At 49.2% G+C, this 25181-nt stretch overlaps 1 protein-coding gene across 1 annotated transcript in view; it reads right to left on the reverse strand.

The window, feature by feature from the left end:
* Window positions 1-25152, reverse strand: part of LOC130367335 (proline-, glutamic acid- and leucine-rich protein 1-like) — a gene marked incomplete at its 5' end in the record, with an annotated part of 35047 nt that extends 9895 nt beyond the window's left edge. The window contains 13 exon segments of the mRNA XM_056569744.1: window positions 1543-1602; window positions 1604-1681; window positions 1683-1695; window positions 3241-3363; window positions 4670-4758; window positions 4993-5080; window positions 10029-10161; window positions 12890-13040; window positions 15460-15519; window positions 21725-21796; window positions 23051-23200; window positions 24896-25001; window positions 25085-25152. Of these exon segments, the coding sequence (XP_056425719.1) occupies window positions 1543-1602; window positions 1604-1681; window positions 1683-1695; window positions 3241-3363; window positions 4670-4758; window positions 4993-5080; window positions 10029-10161; window positions 12890-13040; window positions 15460-15519; window positions 21725-21796; window positions 23051-23200; window positions 24896-25001; window positions 25085-25152 (1191 nt within the window).
* Window positions 25153-25181: the final 29 nt, after the last annotated feature.

Genomic DNA, 25181 nt, shown 5'->3' on the forward strand with positions numbered 1-25181 from the left:
GGGGGGGAGAAGAGAAGATGAGGGGGGGGAGAAGAGAAGATGAGGGGGGGGAGAGAAGAGAAGATGAGGGGGGGGAGAAGAGAAGATGAGGGGGGGGAGAAGAGAAGATGAGGGGGGGGAGAAGAGAAGATGAGGGGGGGGAGAAGAGAAGATGAGGGGGGAGAAGAGAAGATGAGGGGGGGGAGAGAGAAGATGAGGGGGGAGAAGAGAAGATGAAGGGGGGGGAGAAGAAGATGAAGGGGGGGGAGAAGAGAAGATGAAGGGGGGGAGAAGAGAAGATGAAGGGGGGGAGAAGAGAAGATGAAGGGGGGGAGAAGAGAAGATGAAGGGGGGGAGAAGAGAAGATGAAGGGGGGGAGAAGAAGATGAAGGGGGGGAGAAGAAGAAGATGAAGGGGGGGAGAAGAGAGAAGAAGATGAGGGGGGGGAGAAGAAGAAGATGAGGGGGGGAGAAGAAGAGAAGAAGATGAGGGGGGGGGAGAAGAAGATGAGGGGGGGGAGAAGAAGATGAGGGGGAGGAGAGAAGAGAAGATGAGGGGGGGAGAAGAAGAGAAAAGATGAGGGGGGGAGAGAGAAGCTGAAGGGGAGGAGAAGAAGATGAAGGGGGGGGAGAAGAAGATGAAGGGGGGGAGAAGAGAAGATGAGGGGGGGGAGAAGAGAAGATGAGGGGGGGGAGAGAGAAGATGAGGGGGGGGAGAAGAGAAGATGAGGGGGGGGAGAAGAGAAGATGAGGGGGGGGGAGAAGAGAAGATGAGGAAGATGAGGGGGGAGAAGATGAGGAAGATGAGGGGGGGAGAAGATGAGGAGATGAGGGGGAGAAGAGAAGATGAGGGGGAGAAGAGAAGATGAGGGGGAGAGAGAAGATGAGGGGGAGAAGAGAAGATGAGGGGGGGGGAGAAGAGAAGATGAGGGGGGGGGAAGAGAAGATGAGGGGGGGGGGAAGAGAAGATGAGGGGGGGGGGAAGAGAAGATGAGGGGGGGGGGTGAAGATGAGGGGGGGGGAAGAGAAGATGAGGGGGGGGGGAAGAGAAGATGAGGGGGGGGGGGGAAGAGAAGATGAGGGGGGAGGGGGAAGAGAAGATGAGGGGGAGAAGAGAAGATGAGGGGGAGGAGAGAAGAGAAGATGAAGGGGGGGAGAAGAAGAAGATGGGGGGGAGAAGAGGAGAAGAAGATGAGGGGGGGGAAGAAGAGAAGAAGATGAGGGGGGGGAGAAGAGGAGAAGAAGATGGGGGGGGAGAAGAGGAGAGAAGATGGGGGGGGAGAAGAGGAGAAGACGAAGAGGGGGGGGCGAAGAAGAAGAAGATGAGGGGGGGGAGAAGAAGAGAAGATGAGGAGGGGGAGAAGAAAGAGAAGATGAAGGAGGGGAGAAGAAGATGAAAGGGGGGGAGAAGAAGAGAAGATGAAGGAGGGGAGAAGAAGATGAAGGGGGGGGAGAAGAAGAAGATGGGGGGAGAAGAAGATGATGGGGGAGAGAAGAAGATGATGGGCGGGGGGGGGGGGGGGAGAGAAGATGAAGATAAGAGGGGGAGACAGATTTGGCTCACCTTTACAGCGTCTGCTGGCGGAGTGATATCACTGAGGAGATGTGCTAGCAAGACATCAGAATGGTGCGACATGCCCATGTAAGATGCCACAGGAGACGCCACACATGGTCACCCAGTGCTCCATAACCTGATATACTGACCACCCTGAGCGAGCTGCAATAAGAGACACAATCATCAAGAACCGGAAAATCTTCCCCATACAGGACAAAGGAGAAGTACTGTACAATCCTTTATTATAACCGTCCATAAAAGAGGAACGACCCTTTAAAACAAGCGCTAAAGCAATCCATGTCTCATTGCCCCATAGATATATAACGGAACAGCGAGACAAACATTGCTACAAGCTTGGGAGTAAAGCACACTGGATCATTGGGGGTCTCAGCATGTGCCAAAAGCTGTAAGGAAATGCTTAGAGTTGTAGTTTTGCAACAGCTGGAGGCACACTAGTAGGGAACACCCGTCTAGAATCTGGTTCGGTAGGTGTCTACAAAGAACAAGAGCCGATTTTAACCTACAATAATGAGGTTACGTCACAGCAGCAGTAAAGTGACAGTTTTCGCCAGTATCCAAGAATTTTAAGCTGGTTACTTAAAGAACTACAAGATTTTATATTTCATTGTTTTTTTTTTTTTTTTTTTTTTTGCGCCACTCTGGCGAATACATCTTAAAAATTGCGTTCTATAATTACTAACACTGACAAAAACTGTAAGTTTAGAGCAGTGTTTCCCCAACCAGGGTGCCTCCAGCTGTTGAAAAACTACAACTCCCAGCATGCCCGGACAGCCGTCGGCTGTCCGGGCATGCTGGGAGTTGTAGTTTTGGAACAGCTGGAGGCACCCTGGTTGGGAAACACTGATTTAGAGGGTATCTACAATGTCGTAGCGTTGCCAGGATAGATGTTTCAATCTTCTGGCATCTCCATAGCCTGTGCTAAAGAGAGAAGTCTACAGAATTAGTCAAAGTCTCATAGACTTGTATGGGATTTTCGACAATTCTGTAGACCACTCTGTGTTGCCGGGAGCTTTAAAGGAGTATTCCAGTTTGGGGCTGTAAAGTTAGTGTTGTACATAATATAGTGTCTGTACCTGTGTGTGACGGTTTTCTCACAATTCTTCTGTGATTTTCACTCTCAATATTTATTATTAATAGCATAGAAAATGACTGTTGTCTCAGATTTTACCCAGGTTGCAATGCGGCCGAGACATTACATCACTAGTCAGCTGATGACAGGGAGTCTGTCTGCTTCAATGGGTGGAGCGATCGCTTGGTGGGAGAGAGATCAATCTGCAACTAATGCAACAGCTGTAGGCACCCTGATTGAAAACCACAGGTCTTTTGAATGGATGCAGCTCATTTATGTTTCAATATGTGGGGTGGCTGATGTGTGGGAGGGAGGAAAATGGAATTATGGGATTTGTAGGCGAAGAAGGAAACTCAAACAGGAAATAGCCAGTTTACAAAAAGCTAGCCACAGTGTTATGGTAATCTCACAACATAGTCATTTAGCCCCAAGACAAGCGCAGATCCTTCCTAAGCATGTCCATTACTGTCTGCCAGGTACGTACTAAAATCACCTTATGGTGGAGAACTACTTTAAGCATGTATGGTGCCACTGCAACAACATTACGGTCATCCTTCAAGGACCCTGCAGCACTGTCCTATTACTCTCCATAAGAGGTCTTTGCTTCGCACACTCACCTGTATGGTTTTTCCTGCCCAGACGGAAACCCGGCTGAATTTCTGACAGATGCCCAGGAGCTGAGAACTTGTGGAAATAACCTGCAGATGACAGAAGAGAACGGCAGGAGCCGAGGGCCACACCTGGGGAAAAGGGAAGATGGGAGAGATAAGATCGCAGCATGTACAGTGAGATGGCACAGCATCATCCGCATTCTACTCAATCTGCATCATTCACGGACCAGCAAACACAGGGTGCAAGGTTAAAGGGGTACTCCCGTAGAAAACCTTTTTTTTTATTTTTTTATTTTTATCAAATTGTGCCAGAAAGTTAAACAGATTTGTAAATTACTTCTAGTAAAAAAAAAAAAAAAAATCCTTCCAGTACTTATTAGCTGCTGAATTCTACAGAGGAAATTATTTTCTTTTTGGAACACAGAGGTCTCTGCTGACATCACGAGCACAGTGCTCTCTGCTGACATCTCTGTCCATTTTAGGAACTGTCCAGAGCAGCATATGTTTGCTATGGGGATTTTCTCCTACTCTGGACAGTTCCTAAAATGGACAAATGTCAGCAGAGAGCGCTGCGCTCGTGACGTCAGCAGAGAGCGCTGCGCTCGTGACGTCAGCAGAGAGCGCTGCGCTCGTGACGTCAGCAGAGAGCGCTGCGCTCGTGACGTCAGCAGAGAGCGCTGCGCTCGTGACGTCAGCAGAGAGCGCTGCGCTCGTGACGTCAGCAGAGAGCGCTGCGCTCGTGACGTCAGCAGAGAGCGCTGCGCTCGTGACGTCAGCAGAGAGCGCTGCGCTCGTGACGTCAGCAGAGAGCGCTGCGCTCGTGACGTCAGCAGAGAGCGCTGCGCTCGTGACGTCAGCAGAGAGCGCTGCGCTCGTGACGTCAGCAGAGAGCGCTGCGCTCGTGACGTCAGCAGAGAGCGCTGCGCTCGTGACGTCAGCAGAGAGCGCTGCGCTCGTGACGTCAGCAGAGAGCGCTGCGCTCGTGACGTCAGCAGAGAGCGCTGCGCTCGTGACGTCAGCAGAGAGCGCTGCGCTCGTGACGTCAGCAGAGAGCACTGCGCTCGTGACGTCAGCAGAGAGCCCTGCGCTCGTGACGTCAGCAGAGAGCCCTGCGCTCGTGACGTCAGCAGAGAGCGCTGCGCTCGTGACGTCAGCAGAGAGCACTGCGCTCGTGACGTCAGCAGAGAGCACTGTGTTCCAAAAAGAAAATAAATTTCCTCTGTAGTATTCAGCAGCTAATAAGTACTGGAAGGATTAAGACTGTTTAATAGAAGTAATTTACAAATCTGTTTAGCTTTCTGGAACCAGTTGATTTATAAAAAAAAAAAAATAATAAAAAAAATAAAAAAATTTCCACCGGAGTTCCCCTTTAATGAAGGTCATAGCGAGATGGCCAACATTGTCCCACATAGGCAAAGCAGTGAATTCATCTTACGCTAAGATGGTGGCCTCCAGGATATCCAGGGCCGTCTTGTGAACTCTGGGCAGCAGAAGCAGCTTCAGAGACTCATCTCCCTGCCAGCTCTATAAACACAACAAAAAAAAATATCAGCAACTTATAGTGTTTCCCAACCAGGGTGCCTCCAGCTGTTGCAAAACTACAACTCCTAGCATGCCCAGGCCGCCGAAGGCTGCCTGGGCATGCTGGGAGTTGTAGTTTTGGAACAGCTGGAGGCACCCTGGTTGGGAAATACCGTAATAGACGAACAAACCTGCAGCCATCACAGGCCGGAGCCAATAACACCACATCGTACTCACCAAGTTCTTGGCACTCACGTTGACCGCCCGACATACCAGATTGAGGATGTCCGAGACAGGAACCCGCACAGGAGCTGGGAACTGTTCTCTGTAACATATGAGCAGCGGGGAGAAGGGGGATTATGGGAAAACACATTAGAATTTGTTTACCGAAAACAATATCATATATAATTTATTAAGGGTAAGGAAGCTTAACTAAGTGTATGGCACAATACCCCTTTAAAATTTAGCTTTTATTCAGATCCTCTAAAAAAAATACACCAAAACAAAATAATGAGACTATCATATAGTCTGTTAGGTGTGTATTAGGATCGTGGCTACGTATGTAATCCAAATTCTGATACACACCTAACAGACTATATGATAGCCTCCTCATATTTTGGTGTATTTATTTATTTATTTTTTTTTTTAGAGGATCTGAATAAAAGCTATATTTTAAAAACATATTAGAATATCATAAAACACAATAAAAGGGATTTTTGTCTTACCGTAAAATCTCTTTCTCAGAGGATCCATTGGGGGACACAGACCTTGGGTATATGCTGTTGTTGCTAGGAGACTTGACACTAAGGAAACCAAAAAAGTCGGCTCCTCCCAGCAGGATAAATCCGCCTACAGAGCCTGAGGTAATCAGTTTAGTCCCCAAGCAGTAGGAGAGGACCGAGAGGCAGAGAACCAATACCAGTCCGAGGTAACCAGAACAAAAAAAATTTACTGAACGCACCTTCGGACAGGTAACCGAAACCGGAACACCAAAGAAATGGCGGGAGCTGTGTCCCCCAATGAGAAAAAGATTTTACGGTAAGACAAAAATCCCTTTTTCTCTATCGGCTCCATTGGGGGACACAGACCTTGGGACGTACCAAAGCAGTCCCTAGGGTGGGCACAGAAAACAATCAAGGGGCAGGGCTGGTCCACCGCCGCCTGCAACACCTTACGGCCCAGACTAGCATCCGCAGATGCATAGGTATGAACCTGGTAGAATTTAGTAAAAGTGTGCAAGGACGACCAGGTAGCCGCCTTACAGACTTGAGAGGCTGAAGCCCTGTTATGGGGAGCCCAGGAAGCCCCGACAGAACGCGTGGAGTGAGCTGAAACCCTGAAAGGAGGAGTCTTCCCCCTGCAACGGTAAGCCTCTGAAATGGCAGACTTGATCCACCGCGAAATGGTCGCCTTGGAAGCAGGTAGACCCTTACGGTGACCGTCCGTAAGAACAAAAAAGGAATCACATTGACGAAAGGGAGACGTAAAAGAAAGGTAGGTACGCACTTGCCCGTACCACATCAAGTTTATGAAGCAAACGCTCCCCGGAATGAGATGGAGAGGGGGAAAAAAAGGACGGAGGACGATATCCTCATTAAGGTGGAAAGCAGAAACCCCCTTAAGTAAAAAAGAAGGAACCGGACAAAAAACAACTTTGTCCTGATGGACAATTAGAAAGGGAGAGCGGCAAGAAAGAGCCGCCAACTCCGAAACCCGTCTGATGGAGGTAATTGCCATAAGGAACACCCCCTTCCAGGAAAGGAGACGAAGGGAAACCTCCCTGAGGGAATGAAAAAGGGCGCGCTCTGCAGTGCACCAAGGAACAAATTAAGATCCCAAGGAGGAGGAGGAGACCTGTAAGGAGGAACCACGTGGGCCACTCCTTGAAGGAAGGTCCGAACATGAGAATCAGATGCCAGAGGGCGTTGAAAAAGAATGGAAAGGGCAGACACTTGACCCTTTAAAGAAGGCTTGCGTGCCTTGAGCATGGTGCGAATCACCTGTGTTGAGAAGCCAACACAGTCTCAACCGTCGGTCTCAACCGTCACGCCGTCAAATGCAGAGACAGTAATTTGGGGTGGCCCAGGGGACCCTGAGAGAGAAGGTCTGGACGAAGCGGAAGGCACAGCAGAACGTAGTCCAGGACCTGGACGACATCGGCGTACCACGCCCTCCAAGGCCAATCTGTAGCCACGAGAATGGCGGGAATGCCCTCCGCTTTGAGCTTCCTCAGGACCCTGGGAAGGCGAGGAAGGGGAGGGAACAGATAAGGTAGGGCGAACCTCGACCAAGAAATTACCAGTGCATCCGCTGCCAGAGCACGGGGTCCCGCGACTTCGACACAAAGAGTTCCACATCTGGAGTTCCCCAGAGGCCGCAGATCTCTGCAAACACCTCCGGATGAAGGGACCACTCGCCGGGGTCGGGAGAGGACCGGCTTAGGAAGTCCACTTCCCAATTGTTTAAGCCTGGGATGTGAATTGCCGAGATGGCTGGAACCCTGAGCTCCGCCCAGAGAAGGATCTTGGAAACTTCGGCCATCGCCGCCAGACTCTGGGTGCCACCCTAGCGATTGATGTATGCCACCGCAGTGGAGTTGTCCGACGGGACACGAACTGGGCAGTCCTGGAGAAGGATCTCCCCATGTAACAGGCAAAGGTAGATTGCCATCAGCTCTAAGATGTTGATCGGGAAGAGTGTCTCCCTGAGAGACCAAAAGCCCTGGACTGTCCGGTCTCGGAAGACACCCCTCCAACCCAAAAGGCTGGCATCCATTGTGACAAACAGCCAATGGAGGGGCAGGAAGGAGCGCCCGTGAAGAAGCAGGGGGGAGCGGATCCAACACAGAAGGGAGCGACGAGATGACCGAGGAAGTACGATCTTGCGATCGAGGGACAATGGGGACCTGTCCCACCGGAATAGAATTGCAAGTTGAAGGAGTCGAAAATGAAATTGAGCGAAGGGAACAGCCTCCATGGCCGACACCATCCGACCCAGGACTTCCATGCAAAACCGAATGGATACTGGGAGGGGTTCCTGAGTATACGAACCCCCGACAGAAGGGTCAACCGCTTGTCCGGCGGAAGGTGAACCCGAGCGGACCAGGTCGAATCGAAGTCCTAGAAAAAACAGGGACTGAGTGGGGGATAGGTTGGACTTGTCCCAATTGACCAACCAACTGAAGCGAGACAGGGCCTGAAGAGTGAGGGTGAGACTCTCTAGATTCTGGTCCTTGGACGGAGCCTTGAACAGAAGGTCGTCCAAGTAAGGGATCACCGAGACCCCCCCTTGTCCGTAGCAGACCGATCACCGGCGCAAGGACCTTGGTGAACACCCTAGGAGCTGTGGCTAGGCAGAAGGGGAGAGCCACAAACTGAAAATGTCCCTCCGGGACAGCACTCTAGGTGAAAGGTGTCTCTTATGGCCGAAACCAATGAGTCCACTGTATCGGTCATGTCTGCGTGGTCTTCTGAGTCTTTAATCAGAAGCAGCCTCATCAACTAGTTCACCAGGGGAGTGGGAACGGGTTGAGGCAGCCTTAGAAGAGGGAGACACTGACCTGACTCAGGGAGCCTCTTCTGGAAGAAAGACACTTGCTGGAAGACGTAGCAGAGGGACGATGCCCATGCTTACGTCTGTACAAAGATTCCGGAGAGGAGTCAGAGGAATGGCCCCTATTACGCTTGTGAGAGCGTTTAAAATAGGGTGAGGGAGAGCGAGGCTCTATTGGGGAACCTCTCTAAGGCAGTCACCACGGAACGGGAGACCTGCACCAAGTCAGAAATAAACAGAGAGGGAAGACACCCACATTGGAGGGGCAGCAGAGCCCACTGGGTCTGGGGGAGCATCCTGAATAGGAATACCAGGAGGGTCAGGGGGTGCAGTGGTGCAGGCGGAACAAGTGGGTTCAGCAGACCCAGGCATTTTATGTTGCAGCCCCTACAAGTATAGTAGGTGACCAGGGCCCCAGGTACCTGCTTAGAGGGAGGGACAGTTCTGGTCTCGGACGTGGAAAAAATAGGGTAATCTCACCAGCATCCATGTCCCCCACCAGGCAGCTGCTGTGAGAAAAGCAGGGACAGCAGGACCAATCAGAAGAGAGGGGCCAGGTTAGACTGGAGCGCCTCTGATTGGCCTCCAGTCCCCCGCACAGCTCTGATTGGCTGAAGAGATTCGTGCTCTCCCTAGGGCGCGAATCCCACCGGGGAAGAAAGAAGCTGGCTCATAATGGCGCCCGCTCCAATCCCCGAAGCATATGTGAGTGCCGGGGAACAGGAGCGGGCGAAGTGCCGACGCTGCGAGCCGCTGCATAAGTAAACTGCGCTCCGGCCGCGCTGCGCGTTCTCCCTAGGGCGTGAATCCCGCCGCGGGCGAAGTGTCGGCGCAGCGAGCAGCTGTGAAAAACGAAAGTAGACTGCGCCCCGGCCGTGCTGTACACCACGCGGCCGGAGCACAGAAGAAAAAACCCCCATAGAGAAGGCAGCCGCGGCTGCTGAATAAAGAAAGCCTGCCCAGTGAAAAAAAATGAACAGTCCTACACCACTGATATTAACCCCCGAGTTCCCCCAATAGCGTTAGGGAGCCCTTGCCCAATAGGGACCCCAACTAGAAACAATAAAAAGGAGTGGGACCAAAACAGGGGTTCTCCAGAGGTTGCAAGCCCCCGACACCTGAAAGAAAAAAAGGGAGAAAGGGAATCCTCACCTCAATCTGAAGAACTTACCTAATGAAGTCTTCAGCCAGCTTTTTGTCACCTGCATCATGCCGGGCTTGAAAAGCGAGACGAGCAGGGAAAAGTGGGGGACCCGGACCCGTGAGGTACAACCCCAGGCGCTGGCCGTTGGCGAGAGGGGGTTGACAGTACATCCACGATGCTTGTGCCCCCTCAATCGCAAATGGGGAAACAGTGAACGCTATGTTCCTGAGTCCCCACCTGAAAAAAGGAAAATAAAAGGGAATAAGAAAAACTAAACGTCCCTATTCTGTAAAAATAAAAAAAATGTTAGACCAAGTCTGGGGAGAGCCCCAGACTAGTGTCCATCTCCTGCAGACACTAAGCTAAAACCGATTACCTAAGGCTCTGTAGGCGGATTTATCCTGCTGGGAGGAGCCGACTTTGATTTCCTTAGTGTCAATTCTCCTAGCAACAACAGCATATACCCAAGGTCTGTGTCCCCAATGGAGCAGATAGAGAAAGAAATGCTTTACAACTCATAGTATGGATCTAGATGAAGTGGAAGCGAAAGTTGGCCTCACCACCAGCGTCCCATTACCTTAATAGCAGACGAACACAATGTCCCAGGGCTGTGAACCTCCTCACCAGCTGAAGGATACTAGAAGCCCCATCATCCTCATCCAGGACCGGAAGCTCCAGCTCTGTGCCGGGACCTTCATAGCGGGTGGTTTCTGAAAAATTATCAGTCTGGATTAGGCGGCATTCACACCACGTTTTTGCAATACAGTTCCCTTATGAGGTTTTTGATGAATAACGGATCCTCAAAACCTGACTAAACTGTATCGAAACGTGTGTACAAATTTTAACCCATATACGGTTTGAAAAATTATGTCCAGTTGCATTCATTTTTAAAGAAAAAAAACCATATACGTTTTTAACTTTTCACTCCATTATGAATAAAGTTTCACTTGTTTGATTGAAATTCCAAGAAAAAAAAAAACTGTGCAAAGTCAAAAACCGTATGGTGAAAACCGTATGGAACCGCACGCACATACAGTTCTGTACGGTTCCCATTGACTCCCATTAGAGATGAGCGCACTTACAGTAAATTCGATTCGTCACGAACTTCTCGGCTCGGCAGTTGATGACTTATCCTGCATAAATTAGTTCAGCTTTCAGGTGCTCCCGTGGGCTGGAAAAGGTGGCTACAGTCCTAGGAGACTCTTTCCTAGGACTGTATCCACCTTTTCCAGCCCACCGGAGCACCTGAAGGCTGAACTAATTTACGCAGGAAAAATCATCAACTGCCGAGCCGAGAAGTTCGTGACGAATCGAATTTACTGTAAGTTCGCTCATCTCTAACTCCCATGTTAAAAAAAATAAAATAATGTAGTATATGGTTAAATACGGTTTTTCACTCGGACCAAAAACAGTGGTAGACTACGGTTTTGGGTACGGGGGGGGGGGGGGGAACGGACAAAACCGTACAAGACGCAAAATGGATGCAACCGGATGCATTGTTTGGAGTCAATGCATACGGTTTTCACATTGAAAACATGTACGGGAACTGTACTGCAAAAAGGTGGTATGAATGCAGCCTTAGAAAAAAGAAAATGCAATTCTTCCAATAAAAAAATGAAAATAAAATGTTACCCAATTTTCATTTAGCATATAAAAAAAATAATAATTTAACATAAAATAAAACATATTTGGTATCAAACTATTAGAAATATAATGTTCTTGATCCTGTACGGTGAACAATAGAGATGAGTGCACTTACAGTGATTCGATTCGTCACGAACTTCTCGGCTCGGCGGTTGATGACTTTATCCTGTATAAATGAGTTCAGCCTTCAGGTGCTCCGGTGGCTGGGGACACTTTCCTAGGACTGTATCCACCTTTTCCAGCCCACCGGAGCACCTGAAAGCTGAACTCATTTCTGCAGGATAAAGTCAGCAACCGCCGAGCCGAGAAGTTCGCGACGAATCGAATTTACTGGAAGTTCGCTCATCTCTAGTGAACAACGTAAACAAAAAATACCAATAAATATCAAAAAGTCCATAATCTCTGGTTTTTATTTTTACTTTTCGGTTAAACTGCCGTGTTCTCTTTATTCTGTGGGTCAATACAATTCAAACAAGCTCCATAGTTACATATTTTACTATTACTGCTTTTAAAATCTGTCAATCTTTTTCTGACAAAATACAGTATTTTTCGTCCTATAGGACGCACCGGCGTATAAGACGCACCCAATTTATAGGTGCAAAATCTAAAAAAAATAAAGATTTTGAACCCAATAGTGGTCTTCAACCTGCGGACCTCCAGATGTTGCAAAACTACAACTCCCAGCATGCCCGGACAGCCGTTGGCTGTCCGGGCATGCTGGGAGTTGTAGTTTTGCAACATCTGGAGGTCCGCAGATTGAAGACCACTGCATAGGAGGTAATACTCACGTGTCCTTGCCGCTCCGGACCAGTCACCGCTGCCCTGGATGTCGCTCCATCCCTGTCGCCGTGTCCCCGTCGCTCCGGAACGTCTCTGCTGCCGGCCGGGTATCCTCGCTCTCCGTCGCCGTCATCACGTCGTTACGCACGCCGACGCACGGACGCGACGACGAAGAAGGAGAGCGCCGGCCATACAGGGGATCCCTGAACGGAGAAGACACCGAGGAGGCAGGTAAGGTCCCTCCCGGTGTCCTGTAAGCACTAACCCGGCTATTCAGTGAATATCGGTGAAATCGCGGCGGTCCGGAAACAGCCCGACTGAACAGCCGGGTTAGTGTCACTTTCCTTTCAGACACGGCGGTCAACTTTGATCGCCGCATCTGAAGGGTTAATACAGGGCATCACCGCGATCGGTGATGTCCTGTATTAGCTGCGGGTCCCGGCCGTTGATGGCCGCAGGGACCGCCGCGATAGGGGTGTATTCGCCGTATAAGACGCACCGACTTTTCCCCCCCAGTTTTGGGGAAGAAAAAGTGCGTCTTATACGGCGAAAAATACGGTACATATGTTAAAAATTGCCCCCTTCTGACCCCTACAACTAATTTTTCCGTATACGGGGCTGTATGAGGGGCTTTTTTTTTGTGCTGTGATCTGAAGGTTTTATCGGTCCCGTTGGTCTTTTGCTTTGATGGGACTTTTTCATTGCTTGTTCACTTTTTTATTCTGAAGGCTGAAGGGAGTTTTTCAACAGCTGGAGGCACACTTGTTGGGAAACCCTGGTATATGCTGTGACAGATAATCTCCAAGTAAAACCTCGAACACATCAAGCTAGTGCCTGCATCTACAGCACAGATCAGAGGCAAAGCTGGCTGTAATGGTTAATTTAAAAGGGGCCCAACTGGTAAACGGTCGCAGTTTAAAACAGGTTGTTTGTTGAGGTCATACGGTGTCCGAATGACCCCAGAACAGACACCTCTTTCTTACAATCAGCACTATAAGTCCTGGGGACACTCACCGGTCTCGGCCGCCTGGTACAGCTGCTGGAATACGGCGTGCAGCGAGCACAGGACGCTCTGTATTTGTCGCTCCCAGTTCTCTGTGTGTTTCACGCCTTGTGTGAAGCCGGAGCCCAGAGAGGGCAGGAGGGAGAAGCACTGGCAGGCCAGCTGGGGATAGAGACATACACTGGTGTTATCTGCGGGCACGGAGAAAGCGGCAGACAAGGGGTTAAAGCAGATAGTCTGGTCACTTAAGATGGTGTCAAACACACATTAAAGATTACCTGTCAATCACAGACTTTTTACAAGTCCTAGTGACATATGGCATTAGTGTCTAAGTTAGTGTTTCCCAACCAGGGTGCCTCCAGCTGTTGCTGAACTACAACTTCCAGCGTGCCCGGACAGCCAAAGGCTGTCTGGGCATGCTGGGAGTTGTAGTTTTGCAACAGCTGGAGGCACCCTGGTTGGGAAACACTGGTCTAAGTGCTCAGCCCCCGACTGATGATGAGAACGAGTCAGGAGAAGTGGAAGCTTAGCACGTTCTCTCCCAACTCTGTCTATGACAGTGGTTCTCAACATGGGGTACAAGTACCCTAAGGGGTACTGAGCAGTTCTCCTGGGGGTACTTTGGGAAAAAAAAAAAAGTAATGGCAGCCACAGTCACTGATCTGGATGAAAGAAATGGTAGGATGACATCACTGAACCGAGGAGCAGAGCAGGAGGACAGTAAAGGGGAAGCGCGGGCACTGGACTGCTGGGGGCAGTAACTACCATCAGATTTGTTGCTCCACTGCCCCTGCAGACCAGGGACCTACTGCTATGAGACCAGAGGAATAGGTCCCCAGACCGGAGGAGCAGTGGAGCATCAAAGCGGGACAGTATGGTGGCCTACAACTATATATAGACAGTATGGCGGCCTACAACTATATATAGACAGTATGGCGGCCTACAACTATATATAGACAGTATGGCGGCCTACAACTATATATAGACAGTATGGCGGCCTACAACTATATATAGACAGTATGGCGGCCTACAACTATATATAGACAGTATGGTGGCCTACAACTATATATAGACAGTATGGTGGCCTACAACTATATATAGACAGTATGGCGGCCTACAACTATATATAGACAGTATGGCAGCCTACAACTATATATAGACAGTATGGCAGCCTACAACTATATATAGACAGTATGGTGGCCTACAACTATATATAGACAGTATGGCGGCCTACAACTATATATAGACAGTATGGTGGCCTACAACTATATATAGACAGTATGGTGGCCTACAACTATATATAGACAGTATGGTGGCCTACAACTATATATAGACAGTATGGCGGCCTACAACTATATATAGACAGTATGGCGGCCTACAACTATATATAGACAGTATGGTGGCCTACAACTATATTATATATAGACAGTATGGTGGCCTACAACTATATATAGACAGTATGGCAGCCTACAACTATATATAGACAGTATGGCGGCCTACAACTATATATAGACAGTATGGCGGCCTACAACTATATATAGACAGTATGGTGGCCTACAACTATATATAGACAGTATGGCGGCCTACAACTATATATAGACAGTATGGCGGCCTACAACTATATATAGACAGTATGGTGGCCTACAACTATATATAGACAGTATGGTGGCCTACAACTATATATAGACAGTATGGTGGCCTACAAATATATTATATATAGACAGTATATATAGTGGCCTACAACTAAATAAATAAATAGACAGCATGGTGGCCTACAACTAAATATACATGCACACACATGTGTGGCCTATAACACTATATGGTGGCCTATAACTATATATTTATATATGCAGTATAGTGGCCTACAAATAAACACACACACACACACACTATGGTGGCCTACAACTATAATATGGCACAGAGGGGGCCTAACAACTTTATGGGGTCACAAAGCGGGTACAATTACTGTGTGTGACAACAAACATGGGGAGTTTGTAAATAGGTGGGTATTGTACTGCAGAAAGGAGCCTACAATGTTTGGTTAGTTCTGTAGAGAAGTCTTGTATGGAAGAAATCTTAATGGCGGTCTAGGACAGATAGTGAAGAAAAGAAAAGTTAAAAACTCCGGTTAGAGAAGACGTCACCTGTAAATCGGGGGACTGGGGAGAATGGGAGAGGAACAGGGGCCTGTTATAGAGGAAAGTAACGCACATGAATTATTAGAATCATTACAAAATGTCTCTAATATGGGGGTAAAATTTTTTGAGAATGGCCTGACAAGGGGTACTGAGGCAAAAAAGGGTTGAGAACCACTGCTCTGAGACCTGAACAGCTCCACAGACTTCCATTATGAGCCCATCCAGGTCATGTGACACAGCGCCAGGAGAGAACGTGCTAAAGCTTACACTTCTCCAAGTCATTGGTCAGGGGCTGAAAATATTTCATATGTCCCCAGGACTTGTTGATTTTTTACTTTCTTATGACCGTGCCCATTTTCATGTTAATCGAATAGAAAGAACGTAGAAGCGGATGTATTAGTCTTAAGATTTTCTGTAACCAGGTCAGGTCAGGTCAGGTTTACCTCTTGGACTTGCAAATTTTCTTCATCCAGGAGACTGAGAAAAAATGCTGTGAGCTTCCCCTGCAAGAAGAAATAAAATGTTATTTATCAGGCTGGAAACCATCAGAGGGTATCAATAAAAAGGAGAGGGTCCAGAAAAACACAAGACAAGACCAATAAAATATAAATAAAAAAACCAACCAGCAGATTAGATGCCCCACTAATGATATAAAAAGTGACCAAAAATACGCTATTGACCGTGCGGTTTAATTAACGATATATTTTTATAGTTCGGACATTTACGCACGCGGCGATACCATATATGTTTATATTTATTATGGTTACATATTTTTTATATGGAATTTGGGAAAAGGGGGGTGATTTAAACTTTTAATAAGGAAGTGGTTAATGTTTTTTGTTTTTTTTTTAAACACTTTTAGTGGTTTCTTAGAACTCCATTGATCTGTGTGCTCTGCGCTCTATTGATAATGTCTGGCCCTTCCAAGCTTTATCATTCACAGAGCAGCAGCAGACACAGGACATGAGATAAGCCCTCCGCCTACCTCAGCAGTGGATGGCCCCCCCAATCCACCCCACTGGACCATCAGGGATGGTTTAAATGTCCCTTTGGACACTGCTGTCAACTTTGACAGCGGCGATCTAAAGGGTTAATAGCCGGCCGCGGCAATCGCCGCATGTTGGCTTATTAACACCAGCCCCACAGTAAAGGAATCAGCTGAGGGCCGGCTGGTATGGCGCGGGCTCGAGTCGGGAGCCTGCGCCATACAATGGTTGCCGGCTCATCCTTAGACGGCAACCGGTTAAAGGGGTACTCCCACCCTAGACATCTTATCCCCTATCCCTACAATTTATTTTCCACGGTATTTACTAAGGTTTCCCTACATTTTCCACTTTCCCTACAATTTGCTTTTTTTTTTTTTTTTTTTTACACCTGCTCTGTCGGGTTTTCCTCAGCTCAAATCCACCACATTTTATGTGGGATTTTCGGAAACACGCCCATTTCGGAGACCACATCCCCTTTCACCGGTGGCCACGCCTCTTTTTATTTGCAAACTGGAGAGTTAGTCAAGGTTTTTTCAATTCTGGCACAAATTCTGGCACAGACCGTATTTCTGGCGCAATACAACAGAATCTGGCGCAAAACCCGACAAAACATGTCGGGTTTGCAATAGTAAATGAGGGCCAATGTGTTAAACCCAAAGCGGAGGGTAAGTGGTTCCTCCATTGACTGTGTCATGCTCCACCCCTTTCTCCAGTCGTCGCACTAGATATAACACTATGTGGTAGGTTATGGGAGCCCACAGGACATTATACAGACTATATGCACAAGGCTTCACCTAATGGGTCGACCTCACCCTTTCATTGCAAGGACAATTTACTATAGTAATTAAAGGGGTACTCCGCTGTTTAGCGTTTGGAACAAACGGTTTCAAACGCTGGAGCCGGGAGCTCGTGACGTCATAGCCACGCCCCCTCATGACTTCACCCACCGCCCCCTCAATGCAAGTCTATGGGAGGGGGCGTGACTGCCGTCACGCCCCCTCCCATAGACTTGCATTGAGGGGGCGGGGCTATGACGTCACAAGCTCCCGGCTCCAGCATTTGGAACAGTTTGTTCCAAACGCTGAGCAGTGGAGTACCCCTTTAAGGCCTCATGTTATAATCCTATCCCTAAATTTAGTACAATATGAATATGCCCTCAAATCAATCATGGACGCCTCCATGCAATTTAGCATCAATGCGTAACACTTATGAATTTTTAAACGGCTCGCTGTCTTACTCCTGAAGTATCCCACCATACAGTCGTGTCAAAGGAAGGGGGGGCCCCATAGAAAATATTTGAATTAGTGCTGGGCGGTATACCGGTATGAACCGGATACAGTTTTTTTTTTATCCCACAGTATGGATTTTTGCCCATACCGCTATACCGGTCGGGCCCCTCCCCCACCATCCGGATGAATTGTAGAGCCCCTCGCGGCGCCATCACTTGTCCCGGTGTGCTTCTGTGTCCCCCCGCTGCGCCTGTCAGCCAGTGTCGCCGCGAGCACCATCAATCCCCACCGCTAGAGGGATCCATGTGCCCACTAGTGGTGTCACAAGAATGCCGAGCGCCGCTCTGTTCCCCGTCCCTGTCAGCTCTCAGGGTACGGGAAGAGATTTAAAAGCCTTGTGCAGTACTACGCAATAGCGTAGGGCTAACGCTAGGCTCCTAGCGCTGCCTACGTTAGCCCTACGCTATTTGCGTAGTACTGCACAAGGCTTTTAAATCTCTTCCCGTACCCTGAGAGCTGACAGGGACGGGGAACAGAGCGGCGCTCGGCATTCTTGTGACACCACTAGTGGGCACAGGGACCCCGCTCGTGGGACAGGCGGTCAGGTGGTAATATTGTGATAATAAAAAATAAAAATACCGTGATATTCATTTTAGGCCACACCGCCCAGCACTAATTTGAATGACGTTTGATTTTGCACCCTGTGGAAAGATCTGGTACATATTTCCCTTTCTTTCCCTGACCCATTGGTCAATCCCCCCCCCCACCATTATAACAGAGCTAATTTCTTTTAAAAACAGCACCACCTCTGTCCTCAGGTTGTATGTATAGGGGATAAGATGCCCGATCGCGGGGGTCCCGCTGCTGTGGACTAGGGATTGACCGATTATCGGTATGGCCGATAATCAGGATTTTGGGCATTATCGGCAATTATCTTGCCGATAAGCCGATAATGCCCCGCCCCCCCTGCACCGCGACCGCCACCCCCCTCGACCCGCCGCACCGCGTCGCTAGGCGGTATACCGGTATGGATTTTTGCCCATACCGCTATACCGGTCGGGACCCTCCCCCACCCTCCGAGTCAATAAAAAAATTAAACTTACCCGTAATGGGGGTGGTCCGGGCCATCCATCCTTCCTTCCTGTTGTGTCCGGGGGGGTTCCGGGTGGAGGGTGGTCCGGTCCGGGCTGTCCTTCTCCCACGGTCTTCTTCTCCACTCCAGGCAGGCTCCGGCCTAGTACGCTGCATAGACGCCGTGACGTCAGGTGCGTCACTGCGCAGCGGCGTCTATGCAGCGTACTAGGCCGGAGCCTGCCCGGAGTGGAGAAGATGACCCCCGGAGAAGAAGGACAGCCCGGACCGGACCACCCTCCACCCGGAACGCCCCCGGACACTACAGGAACGATGGATGCATGGCCCGGACCACCCTGACAGGTAGGGGAGAGAAGCGGGTGATGGCGGCGGCGGCCTATGGCCCCGCAAAAGCCACTGCAGATCATTGATTTAAAGCGCCCGCTTTAAATCAATGATCTGCAGCGGTGTCGCAGGGGGTTAAATAGCCGATAACTTATACCGGAATATCGGTATAAGTTATCGCCTATCGGCCCTAACCTCCACCGATTATCGGTATCGGCCCTAAAAAAACGATATCGGTCGATCCCTACTGTGGACCTGTGTGATCTTGCATGCAGCCCCCCGTTATAATCAGTCCCCGAACATGCTCCAGGGACTGATTATAATGGGGTGCTGCGTGCAAGATCACGGGGGTCCACAGTGGCGGGACCCCCGCGATCAGGCATCTTATCCCCTACCCTTTGGATAGGGGATAAGATGTCTTAGCGCTGGAGTACCCCTTTAAACTGTGTCAACTGCAACCGAGCTTCCCAGCCAGTCTCCCATGCCAGTACTTGCCGGGCTCTATGCTGGGTACCAATCTGCGATCTGATGAGAGCAGGTGCGTCAGATCGCAGACTGCTACCCAGCTTAGACCCCGGCAAGTACTGGCATGGAAGCCCGGTTGCTGTTGACACCAACTCGGCTCCATTCACTTCAAATGAACTGAGCTGCAATACCACACACAACCTGAAAACCAAGGTGGTGCTGTTTTTGGTAGGAAATTAGCTCTGGTTTTCTATGCCTGGATAATCCCTTTAATGTGGTGACAATACCGTTCCCTAGAGAGAGAAGTTCTGCAGTTTCTTATCAATAGAAAAAAATAAATAAAATAGGACCAACCAGGACAGGGCCCCCTGTCACCAAGAGCTCAATAGCACATAGTCTGCCACTATAGTACAAACGCCCCTGCCCACATGACTGTATGATTGGTAACAGAACCCTAAACAAAGTTTCTGTATCCCACATTGTAAGCTGTTAAGGTAAGAGCCAACAATAACAGACCGAGGATTGGTAAAGGGGGTTAAAGGGGTTATCCAGGAAAAAACACTTCTTTATACCGTATTTATCGGGGTATACCACGCACCGGCCTATAACACGCACCCTCATTTTACCAAGGATATTTGGGTAAAAAAAGTTTTTTACCCAAATATCCATGGTAAAATGAGGGTGCGTGTGTGCGCGTGTATACCCCGATACACCCCCAGGAAAGGCAGGGGGAGAGAGGCCGTCGCTGCCCGCTTCTCTCCCCCTGCCTTTCCTGGGGTCTAGAGCCCTGCTGTCGGCCCTTCTCACCCCCTGGGGGAGCCAGGGGGAGAGAAGCGGCGCCGACAGCCAGGGGGAGAGAAGGGGCAGCGGCACCCATTGCCGGCGCCGCTGCCCCCCCCCCCCCATCCCCGGGGCATAATTACCTGGGTCGGGTCCGCGCTGCTGCAGGCCTCCGGCGCGCGTCCCCTGCGTCGTTGCTATGCACGGCGCGACGCATGACGTCAGTGCGCCGTGCAGCGCATAGCAACGACGCCGGGGACGCACGCCGGAGGCCTGCAGCAGCGCGGACCCGACCCAGGTAATTATGCCACCGGGGATGGGGGAGGCAACGGGGCAGCGGCGCTGGCAATGGGTGCCGCTGCCCTTTCTCTCCCCCTGGCTGTCGGCGCCGCTTCTCTCCCCCTGGCTATCGGCGCCGGCAATGGGGCGCCGGTACCGATAGTCAGGGGGACAGAACGGGCAGCGGCGCCAATAACCAGGGGGAGAGAAGGGCCGGCAGCAGGGCTCTAGACCCCAGGAAAGGCAGAGGGAGAGAAGCGGGCAGCGACGGCCTCTCTCCCCCTGCCTTTCCTGGGGGTGTATCGGCGTATAACACGCACATAGACTTTAGGCTAAAAATTTTAGCCTAAAAAGTGCGTGTTATACGCCGATAAATACGGTATCTATCAACTGGCTTTGCAGAAACAGATTAGTATATTACATCTATTTAAAAAAATCTTAATCCCTTCGGTACTTATGAGTTGATGAAGTTGAGCTGTTCTTTTCTGTCTAAGTGCTCTCTGATGACACGTGTCTCGCAAACCTCTTCTACTCTGTGCAGTTCCTGAGACAGGCAGAGATGTCAGCAGAGAGCACTGTTGCCAGACAGAAAAGAACAACTCAACTTCAGCAGCTGATAAGTACTGGAAGGATTAAGATTTTTTAAATAGAAGTCATTTACAAATCTGTTTAACTTTCTGGAGCCAGTATATATATAAATAAATAAAATATATCTATTTAGGTTGGAGAGCAGCACTCCCAAGCCGGCTGTAAGTGGGTGCAATTAGTCTCTGGGACCTCGGTCCTGGGTCCAAAAGGTTATGTAGACAAAAGTGGCAACCGCAGCACTCGAAGTAAATGTGCAAAAAAAGGTTATTCCAGGATTAATACAGGCAACGTTTCTGTAGCCTCACACCACTTGAAACGTTGCCTGAATTAATCCTGGAATAAACTTTTTTTGCACATTTACTTGGAGTGCTGCGGTCGCCACTTTTGTCTATATATTTTTGTCTATATTTTTTCTTGTATGTGCAATTCAGGGGGGAAATGGCACCCTCTTTAGCTGTGCACCCCTCCCCCTTTTTCACAGGTGGAGTTTTAAATGTATTCAGCATGTCACCCAGTCAGAGGTTATATGCCCAGCAGAGGTGAGTGGATAGTTGAGTGTTAGGCTCAGAATTTGTGCTAGGGTCCCATCCTAAGTGAGGCCACCTCCCCGTGGTGGATGGGGGACACTTTTTGTTCAAAAAGTGCGCTAAGAGTCTACATTTTTTGACCAATGTGTGCTGCTGCAATCCTCTTTTTTTGTATATTACATACACATATATATATATATATATATATAAATTTTCCCTGGAATACCACTTTAATAACACGAAAAGTTTTTGTATCCCACTGGGGATGATGTACAGAGGGAAGAGGCTGCATTGGTCCATACATATAAGAACTCTTCTTGGTGTTATCGGTCTGACAAGTCAAACTGTTCAGCAGTCACCAAGGAGTTTGTACAGCCATGTAGAGCCTAAGATGCACAGAACAGGTAGCCGGCCGGATTAAGTTTGGGGATACATTACCCGCAGTGAACCACAGGCCCGGGGGTATGAGATAAGGCAGGAGCGGATTCCCTCTAGGGCAGGCATCAGACACTAGAAGAGAATACAGCATTATGGAGACTGCCCAGAACACAAGCCACAATATTACTTAAAGGGGCACTCTTTAAAACTAATTTTTTGCTATTGCACTCCTTACTGTAAATAAAAAATATTTCTAATATACTTTGTTTAAAAAAAAAAATGAAGTTTTCTATGTTTTCTTTGTGCTTAAAAAAAGCTCAAGAGCACATTTTCCCCCATCTTATACACAGACTTCGGACCGAAGCCCAAACACAGGAAGTGCAGCCTGGAGTGCTGAGGGGGGGGGGGTCCAACCAACAGAATATGGCAGTTAAGTGTGAGAGGAGCTATGATTGGATGAGGCTGGACACACCCCCCTCAGCACTCCAGGCTGCACTTCCTGTGTTTGGGCTTCGGTCCTAAGTCTGTGTATGAGATGGGGGGGAAATGTGCTCTAGAGCTTTTTTAAGCACAAATAAAACATAGAAATTTTTTTTTTTTTAAACAAAGTATATTAGAAATATTTGTTATTTACCATAAGGAGTGCAATAGCAAAAATTTGTTTTAATGAGAGTGCCCATTTAAAGGGGTACTCCGCTGCTCAGGGTTTGTAACAAACTGTTACGAACTACTACTGGAAGGATTAAGATTTTTCAATAAAAGTCATTTACAAATCTGTTTAACTTTCTGGCACCGGTTGATTCAATAAGAAAGTATTCCAGGGGAGTACCCCTTTAATTGCCAGCAGGGTTTCTCTTGTTCTATTGATCGGTCAGGGTCTGAACACTAAGACCCCCCCAACCTATAAAAAAAAAATCTGTCCAGAGGAAAAGTTTCCCAGTCACCCATAGCAACCAATCAGATCGCTTCTTTCATTTTTTACAAGGCCTCTGCAAAATGAAAGAAGCGATATGATTGGTTGCTATGGGCAACTTTTCCTTTGCACAAGTTTTGATAAATCTCCCCCCCCCCCCCTAAGTCCCTGTGGACTTTCTATGTCAGACAAATAGCAAAGTCCTGAGATGCGGCTGTCAGTACCACACTCCACCCCCGCCTCAGGAGAGCGTATCCTCATTGCAAGCCTTGCCTGTGGCAATAAAGCAGCAAGATTGAAGTCGAGCTGCCGTGATATTATGTCAGACAAAGACAACGTTTTAGAATTCCCGCACCAATTGGGTCTAAAGTGCAAGACCCTATTGGCTGAGAATGGTTTTCCTTTATTTAGTTTGTAATTTAGAAAAGTCAATAAATAAATAAATAAATATAAAACACAATCCCAAGTCTTACCTGGCGTCTCAGGCCCAGTAAGGAGGTGAGGAGTCCTGGGATCTGATTGGTGGAGATCTCTCGGGATAATTCGGGAAGTGCAGAGGAATGGGCGAGAAGAGAGCGGAGCACAAACACTGCCAGGCCGACCACCCGTGGAGGATCCTGAGACTGTAAGCAAGAGAAGAGGCAACATGGTCACACACAGGGGACTACTAGAGACATCTGGCACCCATCACAGCACCCGGTGGTGGTGTAGGAATAGTGACCCAGAAAATCAAGAGTCTAGAGCAGTGTTTCCTAACCAGTGTACCTCCAGCTGTTACAAAACTACATCTCCCAGCATGCCCGGACAGCCGAAGGCTGTCCGGGCATGCTGGGAGTTGTAGTTTTGTAACAGCTGGAGGTACACTGGTTAGGAAACGCTGCTCTAGAGCCCCGGACACAACACACAGTGACCAGCTCCAGGACTGAGCACCTTCATGTTACTGTTCTTCATTTCCTCTTCATCCATATCTGTTCTGCTCTGAAAATCAGAAGGAAGTTTAGCCGATCACAACATATGGATAGCCACAGCAGCACAGAGCATTTCAGGAACAGAGGCGTTAGGCTGGGTTCACACTAGGGCTGCATGATAGGGGGAAAATGTGCGATTGCGATTTTGGGCCTAAATATTGCGATATGATATAATAAAAAATAATGGTGAAATCCCCCCATTTCATGTCCAATCGCCTTCATTTCACATCTATCCACCCATTGTATGCCCTCCACCTATTTCACATTCTCCCCCCCCCACCTTGTCACATTCTTTCCCCCCCCCCCACCATGTCACATTCTTCCCCCCCACCTTGTCACATTCTTCCCCCCCCCACCTTGTCACATTCTTTCCCCCCCCCCCACCTTGTCACATTCTTTCCCCCCCCCCCACCTTGTCACATTCTTCCCCCCCCCCACCTTGTCACATTCTTTCCCCCCCCCACCTTGTCACATTCTTTCCCCCCCCCCACCTTGTCACATTCTTTCCCCCCCCCCACCTTGTCACATTCTTTCCCCCCCCCCACCTTGTCACATTCTTTCCCCCCCCCACCTTGTCACATTCTTTCCCCCCCCCACCTTGTCACATTCTTTCCCCCCCCCCCACCTTGTCACATTCTTCCCCCCCCCCACCTTGTCACATTCTTTCCCCCCCCCACCTTGTCACATTCCTTCCCCCCCCACCTTGTCACATCCCTCCCTTAAATGTGTGAAAATGTGTGTATTACACTAGTGTTAGGCCGGGTTCACACCACGTTTTTGCAATACAGTTCCTGTATCAGGTTTTTTTAAAATGAAAAACGGGATTCCCTCAAAACGGTCCATAGACTTTCGTTGAGGGGGCGGGTGTGACGTCACGAGGGGGCGGCCTCGAACACGGAAGCCCGCACACAGAGTGCAGAGTAATAAACTTGCGGACACTTCGAGCGGAGCTCCGGAAGGCAGGGCAGCGGAGAACCCCTTTAAATGACGGACATCGGAGCGATCTCCGATGCCTTTCATTACAGGCAGATGTCTGATAGCAGCAGGCATCTCCTGTGCATGACGCGGACCCGCAGCCTGCGTCAGATCCTCATCCGATCCATGACATACAAGTCATGGGTTGGGAGAGGATTAAGCAACGCCGACCAAAATTATCGGTGGAAAATTCACTCGGCCGAAAATGCCAAAAGGGGCATTTTCAGATGCTAATTTTCGGTGGCCGAAATACTACAGATCCAAGGCATGCTGAGTATTGTAGTTTAAAAACTAAAAATGTAATTAAATTAAAACTCAACAGCAAATCACAAGCAGGATCAGTAAACAGCAGCCTGGACCCTGGGAGCGTCTCACCTGTATGACCTGCAGAACGCTGCGGATCCAGGACACACAGTGCTGCTGGAAAACATCTGTAGAGGACTCTTCTACCAACAGTGACAACAGCGACAGCCCCTCCGTCCTGGAACAGACACACAAGGCATGACACAGCGGGTACACAGGGCACTACCACTACAGCTCCTGGCAGAGATGGAGGGAACCTACCGTGTGGCTGCAGACAACAGGCGAGAGTTACAGCAGCTGAGGAGGCCGGAGACTGCGGCAGAGGACGCCTGAAAGCAGAGACAAAGAGCATCACTGT

Source organism: Hyla sarda, chromosome 4 (genome assembly GCF_029499605.1).
Source record: "Hyla sarda isolate aHylSar1 chromosome 4, aHylSar1.hap1, whole genome shotgun sequence".
NCBI classification, from domain to species: Eukaryota; Metazoa; Chordata; class Amphibia; order Anura; family Hylidae; genus Hyla; species Hyla sarda.